At 39.5% G+C, this 24,350-nt stretch overlaps 3 protein-coding genes and 2 non-coding genes across 5 annotated transcripts; 4 read left to right on the forward strand and 1 right to left on the reverse strand.

The window, feature by feature from the left end:
* Window positions 1–4,531: 4,531 nt before the first annotated feature.
* Window positions 4,532–6,912, forward strand: nppc (natriuretic peptide C). Its single transcript, XM_020924864.2, has 3 exons — window positions 4,532–4,728; window positions 5,245–5,539; window positions 6,415–6,912. Exons 1-2 carry the CDS (start codon window positions 4,636–4,638, stop codon window positions 5,515–5,517), a joined length of 366 nt encoding a protein of 121 aa, XP_020780523.1. The 5' UTR covers window positions 4,532–4,635; the 3' UTR covers window positions 5,518–5,539; window positions 6,415–6,912.
* A 1,559-nt stretch (window positions 6,913–8,471) lies between these two features.
* On the forward strand, window positions 8,472–13,893 carry ncl (nucleolin). Its single transcript, XM_020924738.2, has 16 exons — window positions 8,472–8,626; window positions 9,424–9,525; window positions 9,597–9,723; window positions 9,928–10,032; window positions 10,345–10,614; window positions 10,686–10,826; window positions 10,899–10,979; window positions 11,150–11,273; window positions 11,353–11,489; window positions 11,567–11,693; window positions 11,768–11,907; window positions 11,977–12,112; window positions 12,349–12,488; window positions 12,681–12,807; window positions 12,909–13,174; window positions 13,259–13,893. The coding sequence occupies exons 1-16, from the start codon at window positions 8,609–8,611 to the stop codon at window positions 13,318–13,320; spliced, it is 2,103 nt and encodes a 700-aa protein (XP_020780397.2). The 5' UTR covers window positions 8,472–8,608; the 3' UTR covers window positions 13,321–13,893.
* On the forward strand, window positions 10,076–10,213 carry LOC129412208 (small nucleolar RNA SNORA57). Its single transcript, XR_008633607.1, has one exon. It is a non-coding gene; the product is annotated as a small nucleolar RNA SNORA57 (small nucleolar RNA).
* Window positions 11,016–11,082, forward strand: LOC129412207 (small nucleolar RNA SNORD82). The gene has a single exon (XR_008633606.1). It is a non-coding gene; the product is annotated as a small nucleolar RNA SNORD82 (small nucleolar RNA).
* Window positions 13,894–16,976: 3,083 nt separating the features above from the next.
* Window positions 16,977–20,198, reverse strand: b3gnt7 (UDP-GlcNAc:betaGal beta-1,3-N-acetylglucosaminyltransferase 7). Its single transcript, XM_020924853.2, has 2 exons — window positions 19,891–20,198; window positions 16,977–19,177 (listed from the first exon to the last, which is right to left on the reverse strand). Coding segments are annotated over exons 1-2 (1,212 nt in total). The 5' UTR covers window positions 19,893–20,198; the 3' UTR covers window positions 16,977–17,967.
* Between the last annotated feature and the right edge of the window lie 4,152 nt (window positions 20,199–24,350).

Below are 24,350 nucleotides of genomic sequence, written 5' to 3' on the forward strand. Positions count from 1 at the left end.
AGGTTGATGTAAAATCATCTACAGGACAAAGAAAAGTACAGCAACAATGACACAATTATTGATTGTGTGTGATTACTAATGTTACACAGTATGGCATTGAACATGTATTTCTATAGAGACAAACAGGTGGTGCTTCCAAGCCAGTTTATAGATCAGATCTGCATGTTTTTTCAGTGTAATATTTTAGCAATTCAAACACTTGTTTTGGCATGCAATATAGATAAGTTTAATGCCATACAGTAGAACTTTCCTGGTAAAGCAGCAACTATTCATAAAGACATGTGGATGGCAGACCCTCCACCACAAAAATTACATAGTGCAGCTTTAATGCTTGAAAAGCACTATTCTTGTCTTATCTTGCATAACCACAGTCAGTGTAAGCACTGTGAAGGTTTATAAACAAGTTAAAAGTAGGTGGCTCACTCATGGAAGAACATGATGTATAAGTTGGCCAATTATGAACATACAGTTAGTTTGTGGAACATCCAGCGATTGTTTTAGAAACAAATCCTACAGATTAGATGGTAATGAGCAAAAGCTGACGGTGTCACTGTGAAAAACAGGCCTACATAAAGTTTGCATGGGAAGAGTGAGATGGGCCTCCGCCCTCAATATGTGTGCGTTCAGGTCATTACCAATCACTAATTTGATTCCATTGTACAACCACAGGCAATCAGAAGCAGGCTTCTCCAGCCAATGGAAAAGACACTGTGCATGGCAACATGGTGACAATGTAAAACAAACTTAGCACAGGTTTGCTGCAGCAACATCAGGGACCTGGAGACACCTGCCTGAACAATAGGTACATCCATCTCATGTTACTCTATACAGAGATATCTTGATGACAATGACAATCTCAATCCAGTTTGTTAGAATAAAATGGAAAGTAGTTTCTCATCTACACTGGGGTGCCTTTAACAGTTTTTCCATGGCAATGCTCCTCTGTATATACCCTGGAAAGGGGTAAGGGGCCAAGAGATTGAATGAGGGCTAAAGCTAGCCTCTGTTAAATCAGTGATCCCATCATTGTGATAAAGACCACAGAGCTTCACTCCTTCCTATTGTAAAAACCTGGTTCATGGCAGCACGGCAGAAGGGCAGACACAGCCCCCTGAAGTGAGTGACTACAGCGGTAATCTTCATCGTTTACAGTGGCTGTCAATCCTCAACATCAGAGACAATAATAGTCTTTTTAACATTGAATTATTGTTGAATCTTTATATTGTTTGAAAAAATATCTTGCAGAAAATAATTATGAGCATTGTGATTGAAGAATTTTTCTCCATTAATCTCTGCAATTATAGTGTGCACATTGTATGTCCCTGAGTAAAATTTTACCACACCTTCTCTCCAGGTTGTGTCTGTAACAGAATAATGCACCACATCAGAGCAATCTTAAACTGGTCAGTCCCACTACGAAATCATCTCACCACGTTCTTATTAGACTTGATAAACTTTCTTGATCCAAGGAAAATTACTTGACATTGCACTAACTATTCCACATTTATTTTACTCTGTTCTGTTCATAACTTATAACTGTGCACTCATCTCATCCTCTGCTCCATCGCTTTGTCAGCGTCACAACCAAATCTTGTTCTCCAATCACCATGTCTATATACCATATCACAGAACAATTTTTGGGTCCTTTTCCCTCCCACCCACTCTGCATAAATAAACCAAGATGCATGTCTTTTGTTTGTATACAGTTCCTATTTAAGAACCCTTTGTGATAGGTCTTTGTGAGAATGTATGGAGGGGTCGTGCAGAGGCTAAGTGCTGCACATTTACAAGCAGTCCACGTGTGACAAGAGTTTATATGACCTGTTCTGAGTATTGAACCCAGAGGTTGGACAACTCTTTTCATGTGGTGTACTGTGGACCTCTTGTAGCACTTAGTTAACTGTCTTCTACGTTACTCATTCAGGGCTTAGAGACTTCTGGGTGAAAAGTGATCTTTATTGAATTAAGCCTTGACATTAAAGCTAACTGCAATCAGGATAAACATTTGATTCGTACGCCAACCAGTCTCTTATTGCCTTGTCAACATGTTAGCAGTATTTATTCTGCACAATTTTACCTCTGTGCATATCATATTCAAATGAGTCAAATCCAGACATTGACGCTCTTTGAACGCATTATACTCACTAACAAAAACCTGTTCCATTGAAAACACACAAATTGTAGAATATGCAAATCGTACATGCACTGTAAATAGATGAAGTCTGTATTTTGATCTGTGCAACTTTCTCATTACTAACCTGTGTGGCCATTGCGCAGGTCTACCAATGTTGACGTCAAAGATTAGCCACAAAAAAGGGGGTTCAAATACTTTTATTTGATTCTGGCTCACATAGTCAGCACGCCACTCCATGAATGTTTCAAATTGGTGCAGTGACTATCACTGTGAAAATGCACGGGGTTTCAATGACAAAGCCACAATCACGTGCCATTTCCAGTCAGTATAGGGGTTTGTGTGCATTTTCAGCATTTCAGATTGACCGTTTGGGCACAGTGGCATTAAAGTTGTACTATGTAACTTTTTGGTTGGGGTTGGGTAAGTTAGCCTACTTAATTTTGTCCAGTGGATTTGACCCCAAAAGTGTCACTTTAAAACCATCTGTGAGATTAAGAAGTTATGAATAATGAACCAAAAACACTAATAGAATCTTATAGCACAATGTATAGTACATTCGACCCATTCAGATCTCACAGGAATACAGAACTGGAACAACTGACAATGTTTTAGGCTGATGAATGGAACTCATAGGTCAATGATAAGAACTTGGGATTTTCTTGAAGTGAGACAAGACTGATACTGATACTGACACAACTACTACTTCAGCATAATGACTTTGGAGACTATATAGGACAATGTTTTCCATATTTTTCATGCCTCAGTGTCTGTTGAAAACATGCACTGTATAAGAGTTATTATGGGACTGCTGCAAGGGAGACGATCTGTGGAACAGCCAGTAAAACTCTAACATTATTCCACTGTGGCTTTGTGTTTTTTGTTTGGCGTTATGCATGAGCAACACTGAACAATACATACAAGGGATTCCACCATTTTTTTGGAATTTGATGGGTCATGTTATTGGATGCGGCCAATGGTACAATGGTAACATTTAAAAGGTTATGCAGCTACTAAAAATTGACAGAAGGTTCAAGGTAACATTACGTGTATATACCAGAAAATCAAATATGCATACATACATTCCAATAACCATAACTAAAATGAAGACAAAAGAAGTTGTGTGTAGTATATTGGAGCTTGTGTAATTTTTTGCAGATCTTGTGTAAAACGTATTTAAATCCCTTTTGCCATAAATCGTTTATTTATAGGGCTGTAACTGACTTGTAGTTTGTCTTAGCCAAAGCCCTGAGTAACAACAGTGCATGACCCGGCATTGCTTCCTCCTGTGCAAGCCATGCTACTTAAAAATGAAAAATCTATATAAAAACTAAAAATAAAATTAGGGCATGGAGAGAAACAAGGAGAAAGAGGCAAAACAGATGATGCTCTGTAACTTTGTGTGAAGTCACTGGAAAGAATGTGTAACTTTATTAAACAATACAAAACAAGAGAGACTAGTGACACTTGTGGCATTACAAAGGAATGTGTCAAATCCTTGTAAAACATAAATATAAAGAAGCCGTAAGATGCAGAAAATGCTCTGTAAAACATAAAACGTCAGGACTATTAGAGGTCAGAGACGTTTAAGCCTGGCATCACTGTCATTAACTCTTGCAGCTTTTACATTTTAAAGAACAGATCAATTGAAGCTTGAAATCCATAGGCTAATACATACATTTATTTGGAAATAGACATGGCAACCCTATGTTTTATCATGAGTGATGCAAATCTGGTCTTGAAATAAATGAAACACTAATAAAATATTAAAGCCATTATTTTTTGTTGACTACATGCAAACGTCCTTGATGACATCTGTGACAGTTCAGGTCCATGCGCTCTGATTGATGTCCCGTGTCCATTGGATTCTCTTTTTGGCACATGCTGCCACTCTGTGTCCCAGCGCAGACAGTGCTTCTAAGTACGCTCGAACTGCCCAGAGCCCAAACCATGAACATGCATATGAGAAAAAGAATTATGCCGTTTAAGATTATTGTGAAAGTTATTTTTGAAATACAAAATACAGTTTTTATTATTTATATATATATTTATAGTATGAGACATTTAGTAGTTCAGTAGTTTAGGATTACGCTATCATCTCTGCTCTTTTTCCCCCCGCTACTTTTGCTGAAACCGGCTTGGCACAGATGGAGGCATGGCGAATATATATATTTTTTGAGAGGCCATTCTGATCTTTTAGTGTCTGAAGTGTGATGCAAGTCGGACGATCTCATCTAATTTCTGCAGAAGCTTGGCTCATTTAGTTGCGCGTGACGTGACGCGCCCAGAGGCAGGTATTGTGCGAAAGGGAGCGCACCATTACGCAGGTTGTTATGACATCACCATGGGTCGGCTATAAAGCACTGCGAACCAATACACTGAGTTAGAGGAGCACTTGAGGAGCCTAAGAGTGAACGACGGATTTCAGCCTCCTACGGCGAACAGCTGATTGGCTACTGCGTCCCAGAGGAATCAATTCACTCTAGAACTCACCAGTCGCCAAAATGAACGTGTCCTACTTGGTGGCATGTGGACTTATTGTCACTTTGCTTTCAATGAAGATTGGAGCAAAGCCTTTATCTCAAGTGCAGCAAAAGGTAAGGGCTAATTTTCATCGCTAGGATCAGAGTAAGGGCGCGCGTTACCATAGAATGATAAAGAGAGCTAAAACATTTGGCAAACAACAATTTCAGCCGAAAAAATTTGCTAAAAAAAAAATTTAACAAAATGTCAGACAAGTATTGTTCATGTAACATTTATTTTCAAAACGCTAAAAATGATTTCGTGTAGAATGCTTATGCTAAAACATGCCCATGCCCATGCGTAAAAGAACAATAACGCACATAATTGTGCCAGCCTACACAACTAAAGTAAATGTTTATAATAGTATTGTATGTTATTTCATTTATCGGTGGTAGTTGTAGTGTACATATAACGCAGCACAAAGCACCTGCCTTCGACTCTGCCTTGTGAGATGTGCTATCGAGAGACGCACAGCTTGTTTTGAAATTAACTTTATCAACATAGATATATATAAACTTAATTTAGATTTTTATACTTTTAGTATAAGTTTGTATTGTTTTTAAGACGTTGTTTCCTTTTTATGTTTCCAGTCTCTTCGGAGTTTGCTGGGTGAGGAGCTTGCGGACTTTCTGGAGTCAGAGGAAAGAGAGAGGCAATTGGAGGCTGTGCGCTCACGGATACGGTTACTGCGTGATTTACGCGTGGACACCAGGGCCAGGGGGATGTGGGCTCGGCTTCTTAATGACCACCCTGTGCCCAGGAGGCACAAATCAGGAAATAAAAAAGCCGGCTCTTCGTCAAGGAGTGGCTGCTTCGGACATAAGATGGACAGAATAGGAACCCTAAGTGGCATGGGATGCTAGGGACCGGAGCGGTGCTGTGAAGGTAAGGCATCTGGAACACACATACCATTATAAAGTAAATACACATACACATACACATCAGCAAAGAAAGTCCGATTTTAGGAATGAAATCAGGAAAATAAAAATGAAATAGTAAGCAATCATATCAAATACAAATTTAGTTTCCTCAAAATGTTAGACTTTTTGTGAGACCTGTTGAGTGAGAGCGAATAGAGTGGGAGGGAAAAGGAGAAAAAGGAACCAGGAACAAAGATGAAGTCATATGAGCAATAACACACTCTCCACTAATTTCCTTTTTGTTGACAAGTCATTCACTCAGGGATGTAATATGAATGAATGAATGATGAATGACAGTGACATGATTTCCTATTTGCAAGTGATGATAAAGTAACGCTAAAACTGTAAGCAAAACAAAGTAACTGTACTGTATCTTTGGTCTTTGAAGAAGTCCACTTTATAGGAGTTTGCTAAGAACAGCATCTGTCTCATCTGGGAGCAGACAGGATGTATCAAGTTTAAGATTAAAAGCTAATGTGTGATGAAGGAGGGACACACACGAAAACAAAGCAGCATGCTGTGGCAGTGGGAGATCTTTCTGGGAAGCCCACCTCTTTTACCAAAGACATTTTAAGGCAAAGCAGCAGGAGTTAGGAAGCTAAGGTGACGCACAATTAGTCCTGCAGCTATGGGCTCCTGTATGCGTGCCTGTGTGTGGCTGTGGCAAACTGTCAAGTCCTTAGTCCTAATTCTGTGAGTCAATGTTTTTCATCACGGCACACTTCGTTATACAGCCACTGGTCAGACCATATCCTGCTCGCTTTTAAATGTACCCAACAGCTTAAATATTCTTCTGTTTTTAAAATGGGACTAACAACTTTTTATATGGTTTTCTTACAGATCTGTGGACGATGGGTTTGGACAACTTACAGCAGTTTGTTCTCACCTGAGGAATAAAAAACAAATCTGAATATGTGACCGACTTCCGGTGCGAAAGTCTCCGTGACCAGAAACTACAAAGACTGAGATGACGACGCTCCGAAACCCTCATATAAACAGTATATGCAGATACTATATCCATTTGTCAACACATCCCGACAGAGATATAATGTACACGATGATGGACAATGGTGTAAAAACGACAGAATGCAAAGCTGTATATTGTTGCTGCTGCTGCTGTACATTCATGTATTTCATCTCCTCCTGCATAAATGTATTTATGTTTAAAAACTATTTATATGTTTATAAAAGAGATATTTATAAATATGTTTTATTTATGTAACATTTTGAAAAAACAAAATGCAGGTCAATTCTGTTTGTTACTTTTTTGTTTCAAATAGTTGTAAATGTTTTAAAAAATGATAAAGATTACATTCCATGTGCACTTACAGAATTCTTTTTATGTCTATTTGTTTCTTTATTTGAAAACATTTAAGATCAAAATAACTCTGACTTGTGCCATAATCATGTTCTTGTTCACACAGCAGTAATAAACACAAACCTTTAGGACATTTATTTAATCTATAATAATGGCACACTTAACTCCATTTTAACAAAGAATTTAACTATAGATCAATATGTGGAGCCTACGCAGATCAGATTAGTTTTGAAAATAAAAGAAAAGGAATATCATCTTATGGGCTTGCAAAAGAATGTTCTCCATTATAATCATACATTACAGAGAACAAGCTGCATTCACATAATAGTCTATAGTTTAAAATTAAGGTGAAGAGCTGGAAAGAATTATATGGCAAAACTCCCCTTTAGATTGTCAAATATGATATGATATAATTAGTATCTGCAATTATTGGATTTAGTCAGTAGGTGAAACTATTTTGTCACCACGCATGACACAAATGGATAGTGTATTTCAGTTATAAACTTGAAACAAAAATTCACATTTCCATTGAGGATTTTCTTTCTTTCTTTGTAACCCTGGGCTTAGTAAAGTAAATGTATTTTTTTATGTAGGCTACTTTAGTACAGTTTTAGGGGATCTGTAGACATACTTAACTTGAGTTGTACTTTTGCTTGTTGCTTTCTTTGACATTACATTTGAAAGATAAATCAATTTCTAAAAAGCCTCAAAGGGCTAATTACTATTTCTATAGCCTATTTTATAATTCAAATGAGCAACTTTTTGCTTGTATCAGAGTAACATTTGGCTAAAACTGTAGGCTACTTCTCAAGAAATGAAATGCAGTACTTTGACCACGTCTGTGGATTATACTGTATATATGACTTCTTTATACTGTCTATACTGTAGACTGACGGGGACTGTAATTGCAAACTGGTGGCACTAGAGGGCAGAGTGGGGCACACTAAACTCACACCTGTTGAGCAGCATTTGGTTCGCCTGTTTAACAGAGGAATCATTGTATATAGCGTTCATGAAGATTGTGGACACCGCCAGACTCAATAGGATATGATAACCTGTTGTAGTCAGCTTATGTTGCAGTAAATCTATAGTGATTAAAAACGCAAAACAAATTAGATACTAATAGATAATATTTTTTGCAGTCTGAGGCTTGTATGGTAGCGCATACTATGAGGGGCGTAGTGGGAAGTGTTGAACGATTTGCAATCTTAGTAGATTCATGTTTGCAATGCAAAAAGTGCCCCTCTACAGCTGAGGCAATACTGCCACGATGTGGTGGCTTTTTACTCTACTACCCTTTGGTTTATTTTACAAGATCACGCCATATACAATAGCCTACTCTTTGCTAAATGCTATCTCTTTGCAAGTTATGATTAGATTTGTAATAGCGTAGACCTGCATAACTGAGAACTGCTTTTAATATAAATGAAAGCCCTCCAGTCCAGTGAAACGCATGAAGTAGTACATGCTTGTTGTAGTAGTAAATTCCATGGCGCTTGCAGTGGGCGTTTGCTCGAGGCAAGCGCAGCAGTGATTGGTGCTGGGCCCGTGTGGGCGGGCGCAGTGGAAGAGCTCAGGGACACAAGCAGCCCGTCTCTGTCCCCCTGTCTTTCCTGTCCAATGTCTCACTGAGCAGGCTGAGCCACGTGCATGTGCTAGATCTACACAGCCCCCTCTTTCGTACTTATTTGTGTTTCTTTGAAACACAACGACATCATGGTGAAGCTAGCAAAGGTAAGGACATTTTATACACTTATTTTAAAATCTTAACGCTTTATGACATTAAGTATTGGTATTTAAAGATTTGGGGGCAGTATCCCGTTAATTGTGTACAACATACTGCACAGCAGATCGCCTAAAATATCTCTACCGTGTACGTGTCATGTTCTCCTGAGCTTTTTACCGAAAAGAGAAGAGATTCGTCGCCATTCTTTTTGTGAATCCCTTTTTCTGTTTGCAGCAGCCATGTTTGTTCTGTCGTGGTGCAGGCAGCCGTGCGGGCCTGCTAACACCTCAAAATGGCTCGCATAAACGCGATCGACACTATTTTGACCGAAACCATTGCTTTTCAGTTTACTGTGGCCCAAGTTCACCATAACTGAACAAATTGAAATGTTTTCCATCCTTCTATATAGATGTCCTCGTGTTCTGCATGAATAAACATGTGGCCACGACATGTGTGCGTTAGCTAGCATTAGCACACAACACATGCCATGCACACTATGGCAGGCTCAAACATTGCAACTTATATGCGTTCCTCAGTTAACTTGCACAAACACAATTCCGCAAGAAACTTCAAATTAACGTGGTTATGTATTTATTTCTTCGTTTATATTAGCATGGTTATGAGCGGATTAGCTTTATGCTAACAGGCGGACCTCTTGTGCCCCACGTGGGTTTTGCGTGTGACACACGAGGTGGGCACGCACGGATGGAATATTACATATTAGACATATGTTGCTTACAGTGATCGGTAGTTTTAATCCCTTTGTTTGTCAGCTGTGATTTTAAATTATACTTTATTTTTTCAGGCAGCAAATAAACAAGTCTCTCAGAAAAAAAAGGCACCCCCGCCACCCAAACAAGTGGAGGATGAGTCCAGTGAGGAAGACAGCAGTGAAGAGGAGGAAGAGGTATATACTTGCGACATGCCTGTATACATTGAAATCTTTTCAGGTTCTTTATTGTTTGTTATGCATTTCAGGCTCCTCCACCAAAGGTGAAAAAGGCTACACCTGCTAAAGCTATTCCTACGAAGGCTACACCTGCCAAGAATGGCAAGGCTGTTAAAAAGGCAGAAAGCAGTGACGACGACGATGATGATGATTCAGGTAATAAGAATGTTCTTCTGCTATTTCATTTGCGATCATTGAGTAAATATTAAGTTATTGTGTAGCAGCACTTGGCAATAAACTTTTAGTTTCTCAGTGGCCATTGCCTACAGTCTGGTGAACGATGTTGTGCTCATTTGCCCTGACTTGAACAACAGGAATTTCTTAGTTGGCCTTTATAGTTATGCCTTTCTAATCCTGCAGAATCTGAAGAGGAAACTCCCCCAGCAAAGGCCACCCCAGTCAAAGCTGCGGCCAAGGCTCCTCCAAAAAAGACCCAAGATTCAGATGACGATGACGACGATGATGGTGAGGACCCAGTTGCCTTTTACAGAGTAGTATTGGTGTGAACCCTCTCTTTCTTGGCATGCATGTAGTTGTGCAGTACTCATGCGTGTTATGTATGGAGGAATATGAAATGCAGTGCTATGTCTTCGGTGCCGGTGTGTTATTATGTCTGCCGGTTCTATCCTCAATCGCTGTAACATTTAAAAAAAAAAAAAAAAAAAAAACTGATTACACCTTGCTCAGACTGCACCCAGACTGAACTGTGGCTCCTCTGCAATGTTCAAAGGGTCTCGGGGCAAGTCTCATATTTGAAATGGATCTTGGTGCTTTCAGATGATGATGACTCAGAAGAGGAGGTGCCACCCCCCAAGAAAGTCCCTGCTAAACCTGCTGCTAAACCTGCCGCCAAGGCCCCAGCCAAAGCTCCAGCAGCTGAAGAATCATCTGATGATGATGATGATGACGAGGATTCAGAAGAAGAGATGCCAGTGAAGAAGGCCCCTGCTGCTAAAGTTGCAGCTAAACCTGCAGCAAAAGCCAAGGCCGCAGCCACAAAAGAGGAATCTTCAGAAGATGATGACGAAGATGATGATGATGAAGATGGTGGGGACCACAAAGGTTGCATCTTGGTTGTAATTAAGATGAAGGTTTTCAACATTAAAATTGTTTTTCAGAATCTGAGGAAGAAATGGACACAACACCAGCCCCTGCCAAGGCTAAAAAGGCGGGCATGGTGAAGGCAAAGGAGGAGTCGGAAGATGAAGAGGACGACGACGATGATGAGGAAGACGATGATGACGACGAGGAGGAAGAAGGTATGAGGTTTAGGACAATTGGATAGAATATTTATATTTTATGCATTGTTTGGTAATCATCATTTTCTTCAGCTCCAGTGACTCCTGCAAAGAGGAAGGCAGAAGCCAAAAAGGAAACTCCACCTGCCAAGAAGGCAAAAACCGAAGGAGAAGGTATGGATATATAGAACTACTTTTTATCTTCAATTGTTAAATAATGATGATCACAAGGGACTTAATACTGATACATGATGTCACCTTATACTTTCTGAATTTTGCTACTGTATAACATGTGCAGGAATGGTCAAAGATGATCAATCTAATGTTATGTTTGCTTCCCCCAGGATTTTGTCTATTTGTAGGAAACCTTAATACAAACAAAGACTTTGATGAGATTAAGTCTTTGCTTAGGAAATTCTTTTCGAAAAATGAGTTGGAAGTTGTTGATGTTCGGTTAGGAGGATCAAAGTAAGTAGTTTTTTTTTTCCCATAACTTGTCATTGGTCATACTTATGAAATAATGGTAAATTCCCCCTTTTTATCTTAGGAAATTTGGGTATGTTGACTTCTCTTGTGAAGAGGATTTGCAGAAGGCACTGGAGCTCAATGGCAAGAAGTTTATGGGCCAGGAAATGAAGCTGGACAGAGCCCGGAGTAAAGAGAATTCACAGGAGGGGAGGAAAGGTAAGGAGTGGAAAGACAAATGAAATGACTATGTACTCGTAGAGTAATATTAACGCTGGTCATATTCATTGTTTCAGAAAGGGACACCCGCACCTTATTTGTGAAGAACCTTTCCTTCTCTGTAACGGTTGATGAACTTAAAGAAGTCTTTGAAGATGCCGTAGATGTTCGGTTACCCCAAGGACAGAACGGTTCCAACAGAGGGTAAGGCAAACTCATAATTTTACTTTAATCCATGTAATCACATTGAAAGCACTTAATGTTGTATTTTCCAACAGCATTGCATACATAGAATTCAAATCTGAAGCAGAAGCTGAGAAGATGCTAGAACAAGCCCAGGGAACAGATATTCAGGGAAGAGCCATCATTGTTGACTTTGTTGGAGAGAAAAGCCAACAAAAAGGAGGCAGAATGGGAGGTGAGTGTTCATTGGAAGTTTGAATGACTCGTCTTAGCAATGGTTATTGATGACTTGTTGTTCATGTAGGAGCTGCACCTGCAGCAGCCTGTAAAACGCTGGTGGTAAACAATCTGGCCTTCAGTGCCTCAGAAGAAACCTTGCAGTCCACATTTGAAAAGGCAGTGTCAATAAGAATCCCTCAAAATAATGGAAGGCCTAAAGGGTAAGGTCATAATTTCGTACATTTTTACTAACTGGTCATTTACAATTTGCCTTCTCATGAGCTCCTCTTAATCTTCCAATGATTTTGTGGATTCGCACGAGAAGAAGAGTTAATGCACAGTTAAACGGGTTCATTCTTGTGGATGTTGCCTATGTCTGATGTGCAACAACACATTAAATGTTAGCAAGACTTCAGTAATGTTGTGGCAGCCTTGTTAATTTTTTGTTTTTTCTTAGATTTGCCTTCATCGAATTTGACAGCACAGATGATGCCAAGGAGGCTCTTGAAAACCTGAACAACACCGAGATTGATGGCCGGTCGATTAGGCTGGAGTACAGCTCAAACTCTAGAGGTGATGGAGGCCGAGGGAATTCAGGTAATTTTTTTTTTTTTTTTTTTTTTTTTTTTAAACACATTGAAAATACCAGATGTGATGAAAAATTGACTTCTGATATTTGACTGAAGAATTCTAAGATAGTCAAGTCCTGATCTGGATATTGCTATAGTTAGATTTCAACAAACACTGGAATTGTTTTTTTTTTTTAACATTGCTTTATGTCCCCTAAAGGTCCAACAAAGACCCTGTTTGTAAAGGGTCTTTCAGAGGACACAACAGACCAGTCACTCAGGGAGGCATTTGAAGGTGCAGTTGGGGCCAGGATAGTGACGGATCGCGAAACGGGGGCATCAAAATGGTAGGTTAAAGTTGTATTGTGTGTGTGTGAACTTGGTTATCTGGTAATCTACCCTTTTGCCATATCTGAACATTGAAGTCAATTGTTGATACTGTTTTTAGTTTTGGCTTTGTGGACTTTGACAATGAGAGTGACTGCAAAGCGGCGAAGGAGGCCATGGATGATGGAGAGATCGATGGAAACAAAGTAACTTTGGACTATGCCAAGCCCAAGGGTGACGGTGGATTCCGTGGGGGCCGAGGGGGCGGCCGTGGGGGAGGCAGAGGTGGTTTCGGGGGGTTCGGTGGTCGTGGCGGAGGAGGCAGGGGAGGCAGAGGTGGCTTCGGTGGACGTGGAGGAGGAAGGGGTGGACGAGGAGGATTTGGAGGTACGTTTCAGTTTAATTGATGGAAACATTTAAAAATTGCCAATTAAGTGTTTTTAAATACTCTTCTTCCTTCCCCCCCCCCAGGTGGAAGAGGTGGTGGTGGATTTGCCAAACCACAGGGAAAGAAGATAAAGTTTGATGACTAAATGACTTGGTCATCAAACTTTTTTTTACTTTTGAATGGACTCTGGTTTCATCGTTTTCAGAGCTTTTGGACATTCCAGAAAGCATCATCCATGTTATTTAACTTTAATGGGCATTTTAGGCCTATATTGTATACCCCACAACACCATCCTGCTCTGTGCCAGTAAGGTACTCTTGTCTTGTACTCAATTTGAGTACTGAATGTCCCTGCAGCAAACTTGCCCCATCCAACCCTATTCTCTCAATGGATGAAATGTATGGTTTGCTGTGAAAAGCATTTTGTCAAATTCATGTAAAAAATGTTTATTTCATTTTACATTTTGTAAATGATACAATTGTATCCATGTTTTGTTCTTATTGTCTTTAGTTTGCTTTAGGTGTCAAGTTTTACTTGTACTGTGTAAAGCATATTTTGATAAATATGAGGCTGTGTGGTAAGTGAGTAATGTGCATTGTGCTGTTCCATCTGTGGGATGGGACGCAGTCGGTGAGTCAGAATTCTTCCCACAATATTTGTAGTGCATCGACTAATTACGCCTAATGAAAATAAATCCCAGTAGGTGATTTTTAAAATGTGTTGTCTAATGTATTGCGTTTATTCAAATGAACAAATGGGATCCAGCATTTTGTCAAGATGCTGTAAGTTTTGAGCCACAGAATCCTAAATAAATGGCTGGGATTTGCACTTGGTTGTGACTTCACCTGACTAGAACGTACTTATTCATATGTAGGTTACCTTGAGGTGAGAATGAGCTGTTCATTACGAGTAACTTCCACTAGATGGCAGCATCACTTAATGATACAAGTATTTGAGAACATCAAACGAGCACAGTGCGATAGCCTCACAAAATTTGAGGTGTACAAACAACTGTTAAATTCAGTTTGAATGTGAAGCTACTGAATGCAACATTACCATTAAAGATTTAGTAGGGACTGGTCTGAGCTGGGTGGCATTTTATTTAACAATTCGGTAATCTGATGCAGTTATCAGTGTTAACAGCCAAGGCTAATTCGCATCAGTCCCCAGAAGGCCTTTAACACTGCCCCCCAAGGTGGGATTGTTGGATGAAAAAGCAATAAATACAGTGAATGTGTCAAATATCAAAATATCCCAAACTCTCACATTTCACTCTTTCTCATCCCCCTCTCCCATGCTGTCCATTCTCTTACACTCACAGTTTACACATGGTGACATTGCTGCTGTTGCAGGAGCCGGGTCTGTTTTTTAAAGATGTGCAGTCCAGTACATGTTCAGAATAACCAGTCTGTAAGACTGCTAACTTGCTTTCCGAAGGCTGCTCATACAAGTAAGATTTTGCTTTAAGTATTTAACTTACAATTTTGTAAAATATTCCATAATTCTATAACATGCATAGAACATGGTTAATATGATATATTTTAAAGACAATGGCAGTGATGGATACTTGTTTTCTAATCTCTTTTCTGTTGTGTAGTGTAAATAGTGCCTCTTTTAAATACAAGCATACTTCTCGGAGTCCTCTTCACAATGGATCTTTGTGGGGACCCGGTGTCCTATAGCACACAATGTTCTAAGCCACTTTGCCTCAGACCTATTCATTGATATAAGAGAAAAGGAGCACAGTGAGTAAGATTTTAATTATTTGCAGACAATTGTTTAGTAGACAGATACATTGGATTAAAAGTGGTTGATCACTTTGAAGAAAATATATATGATAAAATTCTTTGTGAAAATGTAAGGTTTTCGCTTAAAGGTGCTGTTGTAAGTAAGGCCCCTGTGTATTTCCATGATGATGTTTTTCCTTTGCCTGGAATGTTCCACTCTATGGCATGGAGACAAACAGGTGACACCACCAGGCCAAGTTACCAGTCAGATCTCTGGAGAGGCATTCGGCTCATAGAGAATGCATGTTTTTGTTATTTTTTGGAATAAGAATACAAAATAAAAGGTTATGTTTAATACCATACTGTGGAATATTCCAGGCAAAGCAAATCTCCATGGTGACAAGCAGATGATTTTTTAGGTCATACTTAAACAATCACTGTGTATTGATTGCTGTATAATGTGTCTTTTTCCAATCTTTAGTGCATTTTAAATGCATAACTACATGACTATTCTCCATTCACAAAACATATCAAACATATGATGCTGCTGTACATTCTTGAGCCAGAGACATTGGAAACTTTGGAACAATTAGTCTTCAAACCACATATTCTCTTGTCCTGTTCTCATGTCACCAGTCAAGGAATGCTCTTTTTAATTTGAGCCTTACAACATTCCCATCTCCAGCCATGCCAGCAATGGTCCTTAGAGGGCTTTGAAGAAAATGGAGGGTTAGTGTGAAAGCCTACAGCCCCTTCTGCCAACCCATTGACAGCTTTGACATCAAAAGCCACCCCAATTAGTGTCAACAAAGGTGCAGTTGCCTATCCACTGGCAGGTTATGAGCATACAGGCACAGATCCACACCACAGTGGGACATTTACACTGCATGTTGGTAAATGTTAGCTGGTGCCTCTGTCCTCCCGGGAAACTTATGCTTATGCTTTGTCATACAGCCATCCTTGGTATTCCAGTGTTAATCATTACTATACTAGTATTTGTATGTTAACAAATTTAGAAATACTAGATTGAATTTTTTTTTTTTTCCAGTCTTCCTAATCTTCGTCTATTTTCCATGTAAAGCTGTCTCCTTAACAACAGGGATGCAAGGCTGAGAGTCTGTGCCACTAGCCAATCACTCACTCTCATACCACATTATTACATAAACAAGGTGGATGAAGGGTCTTGCCTAAGGACACAACAACAGAACTTGGCCTGTCAGAACACTGTTGTTGTGTTCTTAAGAACACAAGTGCTCCTTACTGAGGCATTATCATCAATATCAACAAAATATTCCCTCATAAATTGGAGTAGTATTTATTTGCTTTGACAGTTTTGCCAAGATCATCCACTTGATCACTGTCACAATATAAAGCACAGAAATAATGCTTAATAATCTGACACCATTTGACTCACGCTTTGTAGTTTTGCTAGAGATAAAAGCTGTATTAAGAGATTAAAAGGTTCCTGTTTTCGAGAGTGTACACTACAAGGAATACAATATACAGACTATCCAGTTTCTATGGCTTTTTCTCACTTTGTCCCATAAGAAACAGAGAACAACAGGAAAGCATTTCTTTTGTTTTGTTATTCAGCTTTGTCTTCTTGAGCCAAGTTAAACCACTCAACAATATGTCCACTGTTAGATGCATGGCTGTATCTGCCCCATCTCTAGTCTGCCATGTGAATACACAAGCTTCAACATTAGCTGCCACACACTGTAAAATGCAAAACACATGTAAATACATGTAGACTCTTTCACATGCATTTACATGGACAATCCTGCTAAAACCACCACAAAACATAATATGATGAGCAGAGAATTCAGATACTTAATATATCACAGTTATGATCAGGTGGCTTGTTTCTTTGTTGTTGTTTTTTCTATCTCATTATTTCTGGCATATGTGTGCATGTATGTTATCCTCATAGTAACCGATACCCGTCAAAATGTTCACTATTGTTGTTTGACCTGAAACTGATGTTCACATTGATGCACAAACAGATAAGGAACAGATCTAGGACATGCAACTACTGTACAGAATATTATAGTATGGTCTGTGCATAGAGAGAGACTAAAGGTTTAAGACATTTATTTACAAATATGTACATTTTTACATAAACTCTGAAGACATAATCACCACCCATTCTAAAAAATAAAAAAATCACATAATCTCTATTATCTTATTCTATATTGGCCTCTTGTAATTAAATTATCTCGTACCAGCAATCAACAGTTCACAGTGTTAATGGTAAACCCACTACCAAATACATGTCAAGTATTTTAGCACATACACACAGACATAAACATAAAAAGGCAGTAGTCCAGTCCAATTCAATTTAAAAACAAGTGCAAGAATCTCTATTATTTAAAAAAGCCACCATTAATGCATTTGAAACCTGTAATGTTCCAACACTTAAGATCTTTCATTTCTACTACTGCATTGAGGTAGACTGTTTTCTCCCTTATTAATTGCAATATGTTTCACTGAACAAAACTGATTGGCACAGTCTAAAATTATGTTATTATTGAAAGGAAACAAGAAATTTCCCTCAGGTCAGAACATCAACAAACCGACACATAAAAGTAATGCATGAATGGTTTCTGTACCATTTGACCGAAGGATAGATTATCACAGATTCACATTGTTGGATTCATGCGGGCTGTTTTTTTTTTTTTTTTTGTTTTGGGTTTTTTTTTTTGTTAACTGCAAGTCTACAGTAGTTTGTCAGAGGATAGAAAAGAAAAAAAAAAACCTTAAGAACTTAAATATTAAAGTATTTGGAAATTCCGGATGGAACAGGGTGGAGGCTTATCAAAAACATTAACCCAAAAAAGTCCAGTGTCACGCAACTGGATAAGCAGCTACTGTAGTTTGTTCTCCTTACAAATCCACCTATAAAATTAATTAAAAGTCCTTCAATTGCCAATAAAAATACTAATAAAAGTTCATAATTTACTTATGAGCTCCTTCAGGTAGTCCACTTAGACAGCAGTTTGATATGTCATATTTGTCCACATAATCAAAGGAGCAGTTCTATCTCAAGTCCGAATGTTCTCGTAAAGCTATAGCATTTGTGCCTTCTTGGAACATACCAGATCACTATTAACCAGATTCCACATGCGAATTAGGTCCGTGGGTAGCAGCTTGTGCACTACAATCATGCTTTTAAACAAACAAGGTTCTCTGTTCAACTTGCTGCTTTTATTTTTCACCAAGCCAAACGTCTTAAAGGCATTGTGCTTGGTGGGCGTAACCTTAAGCACCTCCAGGCACATGCCCAGAAACACGTCATCAATGGGATAGAGCTCCAAGGTATCTGCCGCAACATGAAGCCTCTTAACCAGGGGCCCATCCATCAGGAACCCCCCACCGCCTGCATACGGCGGGTAGAAGCTCTTGTTGTACAAAGCATGGGGGATGTAGTATTTGTTCTCCTTTTTGCGAATGGGCTTAGCTTTGAAAATCACATCCCCAACAAACATATCTTTCACCTGGCTGCTCATTTCAAGATACTCAAAAATATTCTGAACACTCACAAAAACATCATCATCGCCTTTGAAAACATAGCGCACATTTGGGCAGTAAGTGTGGAACCATTTTAGGAAGTGGATTTCTTTCAGGGTCAGGTTGAAGAAGCTATCCAGAAAGTCCCACTGGAGGATGTCACCGTAGATGTAGTCCTCATACTCCAAGAGCTTCTGATGGTTGGCCCGCTCTGCCTCATTTGAAGATTTACCGAGAAGGAAAACTGTTTTGATTCGCTTTCCATCCACCACCTGCTCCTTTCCCCATGTTTTACGGATCACCTCTCTGCGGTCGTGCTCGGTAGCAACTGATTTGATGACCATAAGTAGATAGATGTCTCCTGAGCATTTTTCTGGGTGGTTGAGAGTCATCGGAAAATATCTACAATGCCGGTAAAGCAGGAACTGTTTGAAGTTTGCCTCTAACCCCTTGAACCACTCTTGGCCTGACAGGTTATGATTTGCACTACAGTTGGTGCTTGCGATATCCCAGGTGGTTAGTCGGTTGTCATGCGTAACAGTGGTACTCTCTGTAGGTGCTGGCTTGCTTGACTTCCAGAATGTCTTAAAGCTGTTGTCCTGTTTCTCATCGTAGTCAGCAGTTGATTGCATACGGGCCTGTCTCTCTAGTTCAAAGGGAGCACCCATATTGATGCTTCCGAGCTGGACAACAGTCAGTGCCAGCACAGCAAAGATGAACATGAGGCTCACCCTTTTGTACACCCTCCAGCGGTCCCGGTTGTTCATCCTATAAGGGAAGATACATAATATAAATTCCAGACATGTAGAAAACCTCACTCACAAACAAGTTTAATTAAGAGTTACAATCTATTCTTTTATCCTTAGCCTTGAGGGAATAGTTTCAACATAAAGTGGAAAGAGATAACAAACTGTAACCACTATAGCTATTCCTCAAACGTTTCTATTCACAACAATGGAGAGATAATTCAAAAAAGCCTTGGGGAAAAACATAAGGAGATATGATGAGAGATAAGCGTCTATGCGTAAGTGTTGTGTGCGTAATTGAAGTGTGGTAATAAGTGTCCTAATAAAAGTTTGTGGTTCAGCATAACTAAGCCTACTTCCAAACACATTTTTTCTCGTGATGTGAGCCTCTACACTTCAGACCCTCACGTTAGCATCGTATCATGCTGGGGCTCGTTCCTCCGCGACCCCTGGGGCACTCCCATGTTAGCTCGCTTTCTACCACAAGACAGCGAGTTTTATCCTAATTGTGAAGTGAGGTTAGGTCAACAATGTTTTAAAATAGTCACTAGGATCGCTCTCCAAATTTTAACAAAAATCCCACTTTCACAATTAACAAGTTTATATTAAAATAGGCTGTGTGGAATGGTCTATTTATTTTATGCGTAAAAGTATACTAAGCCTTACATTTTGTATTGATACCGTTAGAACACGCTAAATAGCAAACATTTTCAAAGTTTATGATTGGCTACTTACATTTTGCTTTCTGTAAAGTGCGTCGGGAAGAGCTCCAAAGAAAGGTCTTAGCTCCAATAAAAAAAAATAAAAATAAAAAAATGTTGCGTAAATGTCGGTCGTACGTTGAGTATATTGGTATTACAATCAAACGTTTAGATAAAATTGCTTGTTAAAAATGTGCAAGACGCGTAGACGTGTACTGAGAGCTGCTAAGATGTGGTGACCGTTCTGCGAACAGTCCCCGCTTTAAAGCAGAGGGGCTCTTACGTAGACCACGTAGGGAGGAGGTGGATGGATATTGGCGCGCGTCCTTTGCCCGACACTATACCGTGGATCACCTTTATCTGACAGTTATATGGCTAAGACAAAGACTTATTGTGTTCTTTTGTGTGGTTAGCGTGATTAAATGACAGGAGACGATGTTGCACCAGATTTACTGGAAATAAATGTAATGCCCTTTCGTAAACTGGTTTCAAGGCAGTGATCAAACCATCCAAACATATTGTAATCAAAATCTCAAGTAATGTTTATCTTGTGAAGTACTGGGTGCTACTTAAAAACACATTGCCCAAGTATTTATTTAAGATAACAACTAGGCTAGACTAGAACATGTTTCAAGTATGCCTATCAAATAGTCTAGTGTTACGAGTTTTGACTAATGAGTGATTAACTGCGTGCGTATTATGGATCAGATAAATTATATAATACACAGGATGGATTCTGGTAAGCCTATAAAACATTACTCCATAATCATGCCATAAAAACAATAGGGTGCGTAAAGACACTGGTGAAATAATGTACAAGGTCCAATGACGGACAAAGGCAAATTTTTATTGTTTTATTAAGTCTTTGATATTTATCGATCCACAAGGGGAATTATTTGGACACAGCAGCTCACACATCGCAATATATTATAATAACAAAGAGGAAAAAAAACAAAACAAACAAACAATGGCGATAAATACACTCTAAATATGTAGGGAAAATTGCAAGAAACCTGTGTCAAATAAGGCATAATTTAAAGCTATCTATATGAATCCATATTAGTGCTTCCAGTTACATGTAAATATGACAAGCTGATGTCCTAAATGCCTTCATATCGAGTAGTTCTTTGTCAGCTGACTGGGACAAACTGAACACAGATACATTTGCACAAAGACAGAGGCTCTGGGTGGAGTTTAGGCGGTTGTAATTATAGCCATCTGCTCCTCAGAGATTTAACTGTATTGATATTTAGTGTGATAAGCTGGGAGCGAGAGCATCTTTGGGTCACACGCTTTGGACAGAGAAAGACATCTACTGTGTTGCAACATTTGTTTTTCCAAATACATTTAAATGTCATGTCAGCCAAACATACAGTAATTATGATATATTATTTTCATGGTTTCCCTACTGTTCGTTCTTGTTTGAGGTGATGAGTATTGTACTGTACTAAACTGTACTAAACTGTGTATTGTACTGTACTAAAATGGTTCAAGTCCTATCTAGAAGACAGGAAGTATTTTGTTGAAATTGGAAACTGTGTCTCAGATCACATGGCCCTGACCTGTGGGGTGCCTCAGGGGTCAATTCGGGGCCCCCTGTTGTTCAATCTCTACATGCTGCCATTAGGCCAGTTAATAAGCAGCAATAACGTGTCCTGCCCAGTTATGCAGATGACACTCAGATCTACGTCTCTCTGGCAGCAGGAGACTATGGACCAGTGGACTCACTTGGTCACTGCATCCAACAGATCAGTGTGTGGATGCAAAACAACTTTCTCCAGCTAAACTCTGACAAGACTGAAGTCATAGTGTTTGGTCCACAGAAACAAAGGGACAGTGTCAGCAGTCACCTCCAGTCTCTCTCTCTAAAACCTTCAAATCAGGCAAGAAATCTAGGGGTAATAATGGACTCAGACTTGAACTTTAACAGCCACATCAAATCAATAACATCTGCAGCCTTTTACCATCTAAAAAACATAGCAAAAATCAAAGGTTTACTGTCTAAATCAGACTTGGAGAAACTTATCCATGCGTTTGTCTCCAGTAGGTTAGATACTGTAATGGTCTGCTCACTGGTCTCTCCAAACGAGCTGTGAGACAGCTGCAGAACATCCAGAACGCTGCAGCTCGGGTCCTGACTCGAACTAGGAAGTACGAGCACATAGGTCCTGTGCTCAGGTCTCTGCACTGGCTTCCTGTGCCTCAGAGAATAGACTTTAAAGCAGCTCTGCTTGTGTACAAGTCTCTCCATGGCCGAGCACCAAAGTACATCTGTGACATGTTAGTGTCATATGAACCATCTCGCACTCTGAGGAGCTCAGGGACCGGCCTCCTGCTGGTGCCCAGAGTCAGGACTAAACAAGGGGGGTCAGCTTTTCAGGTTCATGCAGCTAAAACCTGGAACAGTCTTCCTGAACATGTGAGACAGACTCTTCTGTGATGCTGTTTAAATCCAGGCTCAAAACATTTCTGTTTAACTGTGCATATAACTGAAAGGTTTTCATTTCATTCCGCACTCTTCTCTCCAATTTATGTCTCTCTTTTTTAATTTTAATATGTTTTGATTTGTTTTTATTATGATTTTAATGTATTTCTTATTCTGTAAAGCACTTTGAATTACTTTGTGTACGAATTGTGCTATACAAATAAACTTGCCTTGCCTTGCCTATTGTAGCCTTTAGGCTAATTGGCTATTTTCGGCCATTCCCACCAAAAATAGTCAGCAAATAATAAATTCCATATTTGTAACATCCATGAGTTTCAGAGAGATAAAAATAGGAAATGCTGACAATTCAACTCAAATATTATAATTTTTTCGAAAATGGTGTGTAAAACTAGGAAACCGGACCTCATGAGTAGAAAGTTTGGAAAACACGTAACAACAGAAATGTGAATAGTTGATTGATGAATAAATATTGTCAACACATACGTGCCCCATTTGAAGAGGCTTTTCTATACTGATTTACTCCCCGGGTAAGAACCCCTCCTGGGCCCCACTCCCGGGACCTAAAAAAATCCTTCTCTCTTCGCCAACAACCAGGAGGTTGCCGAAATGCCGCCCCGGGTGGGTGCCCTGTCGGCCCGTGCCTAGGACTGCCCCTGCCCATTTGGATGCATTATATCCCTCAGTGGATTCTACTTATGCTGCTTATCTTACCGAGGGCTCTCTGTGACCTCCGCCCTCTGTCCAGAGGCATGTTTAAGGAGACGTGATGAATCTAAAATTGACTACTTTGGGTACATTGACTGTAATGTTAGTTTTAAGCTTTGCTATTGGCAGTGTTACTGTGAATATTTCCATGGAGACAAATCTATCCTTATACTTTCTTTACACTCCAATAAAGCAAACAGTCTGGCACGGAAGCCATGGAAAGACAACTGTTCCGATAACTTCAGAGGTTTATGGTCGTATGGATTTTTTTTCTTTTTCCTCTTCACTGCAAAACTTAAGTTTAATTTTTAACTGAAATCACATTGTCATTTTTCCACCATGTTAGCGAATAGTTAAATTGTATTAATCAGTTCACTCAGTGGCATGTCCGGTGCTCCTCTGACGTCAGCTTCAGGTCCTGGTGTTAATGAACCATCACAGAACAAACTCCACTATTGTTTGTCAAAGGTTTTGTGTATTTGACCAACTGTAAACTTGAGTTTGGACATTACTGCTGGAACACTTGATGACAAGACCTATTACACTGAAAGAGGTTTAAAGGAGCTCACTTTTGGATTAAAGGTAAACTATGTATGTTTTCTGATGTGGGTACATCACCTGATTGTCTCAAGGAACTGTTATTGTGTTGCCTCTAAAGTTCTGCAGTATAATCATTTACAGGCGTTTTTAGAAGAAAGAGAGAGAAAAGAAAAATATGTCAAGTCACCTGCTTGTCTCTATGGACACTGACAAGTTTTAGGCATAGACTGTATAGACCAGGGGTGCCCAAACTTTTTTCATCAAGGGCCACATATCTAAACACAGATGAAGCAGAGGGCCGATCGAGGCGCTCAGTACAAGGAATAATTGAAATATGTGCATTAGAATGAACCATCAGTCTTTATTCATGCTTAGATCCTTAAAACCACACACTAAATATTAAATATTAGCTTTATCAAGGTAGATTTTCAGAAAACTTGCAGTAAAAAAATATATTTTTATTTGATGCAATGTAATTTGGGCCATTTTGCCTGGAAGCCTGAGGGCCGCATTTGGCCCCTGGGCCATAGTTTGGACATGCCTGGTATAGACTGAAGTAAACTAAGGGAGTGTGATGTCCCCCCATAGCCTTTTCTCCAGTCTAATGAAGTTCATCGAGGCCTGAGGTTATAGAGCCAATCAAGGCGAGGCTCTTGAAGATAGAGCGGGTGCTTAGCAATGCTGTCAATCAAACATGTTGCTAACACTAGAGGGAATGACCTCAGTGAAAGAAGGTGCCTGATTTGTCTGTTATTACTGTTCATATTTTAATTTACAGACAAAATTGTGAATTAAAATACCAG

This window comes from Boleophthalmus pectinirostris, unplaced genomic scaffold, assembly GCF_026225935.1.
Source record: "Boleophthalmus pectinirostris isolate CB_2022bp ecotype Guang Dong unplaced genomic scaffold, ASM2622593v1 HiC_scaffold_7, whole genome shotgun sequence".
Classification (NCBI taxonomy): domain Eukaryota; kingdom Metazoa; phylum Chordata; class Actinopteri; order Gobiiformes; family Gobiidae; genus Boleophthalmus; species Boleophthalmus pectinirostris.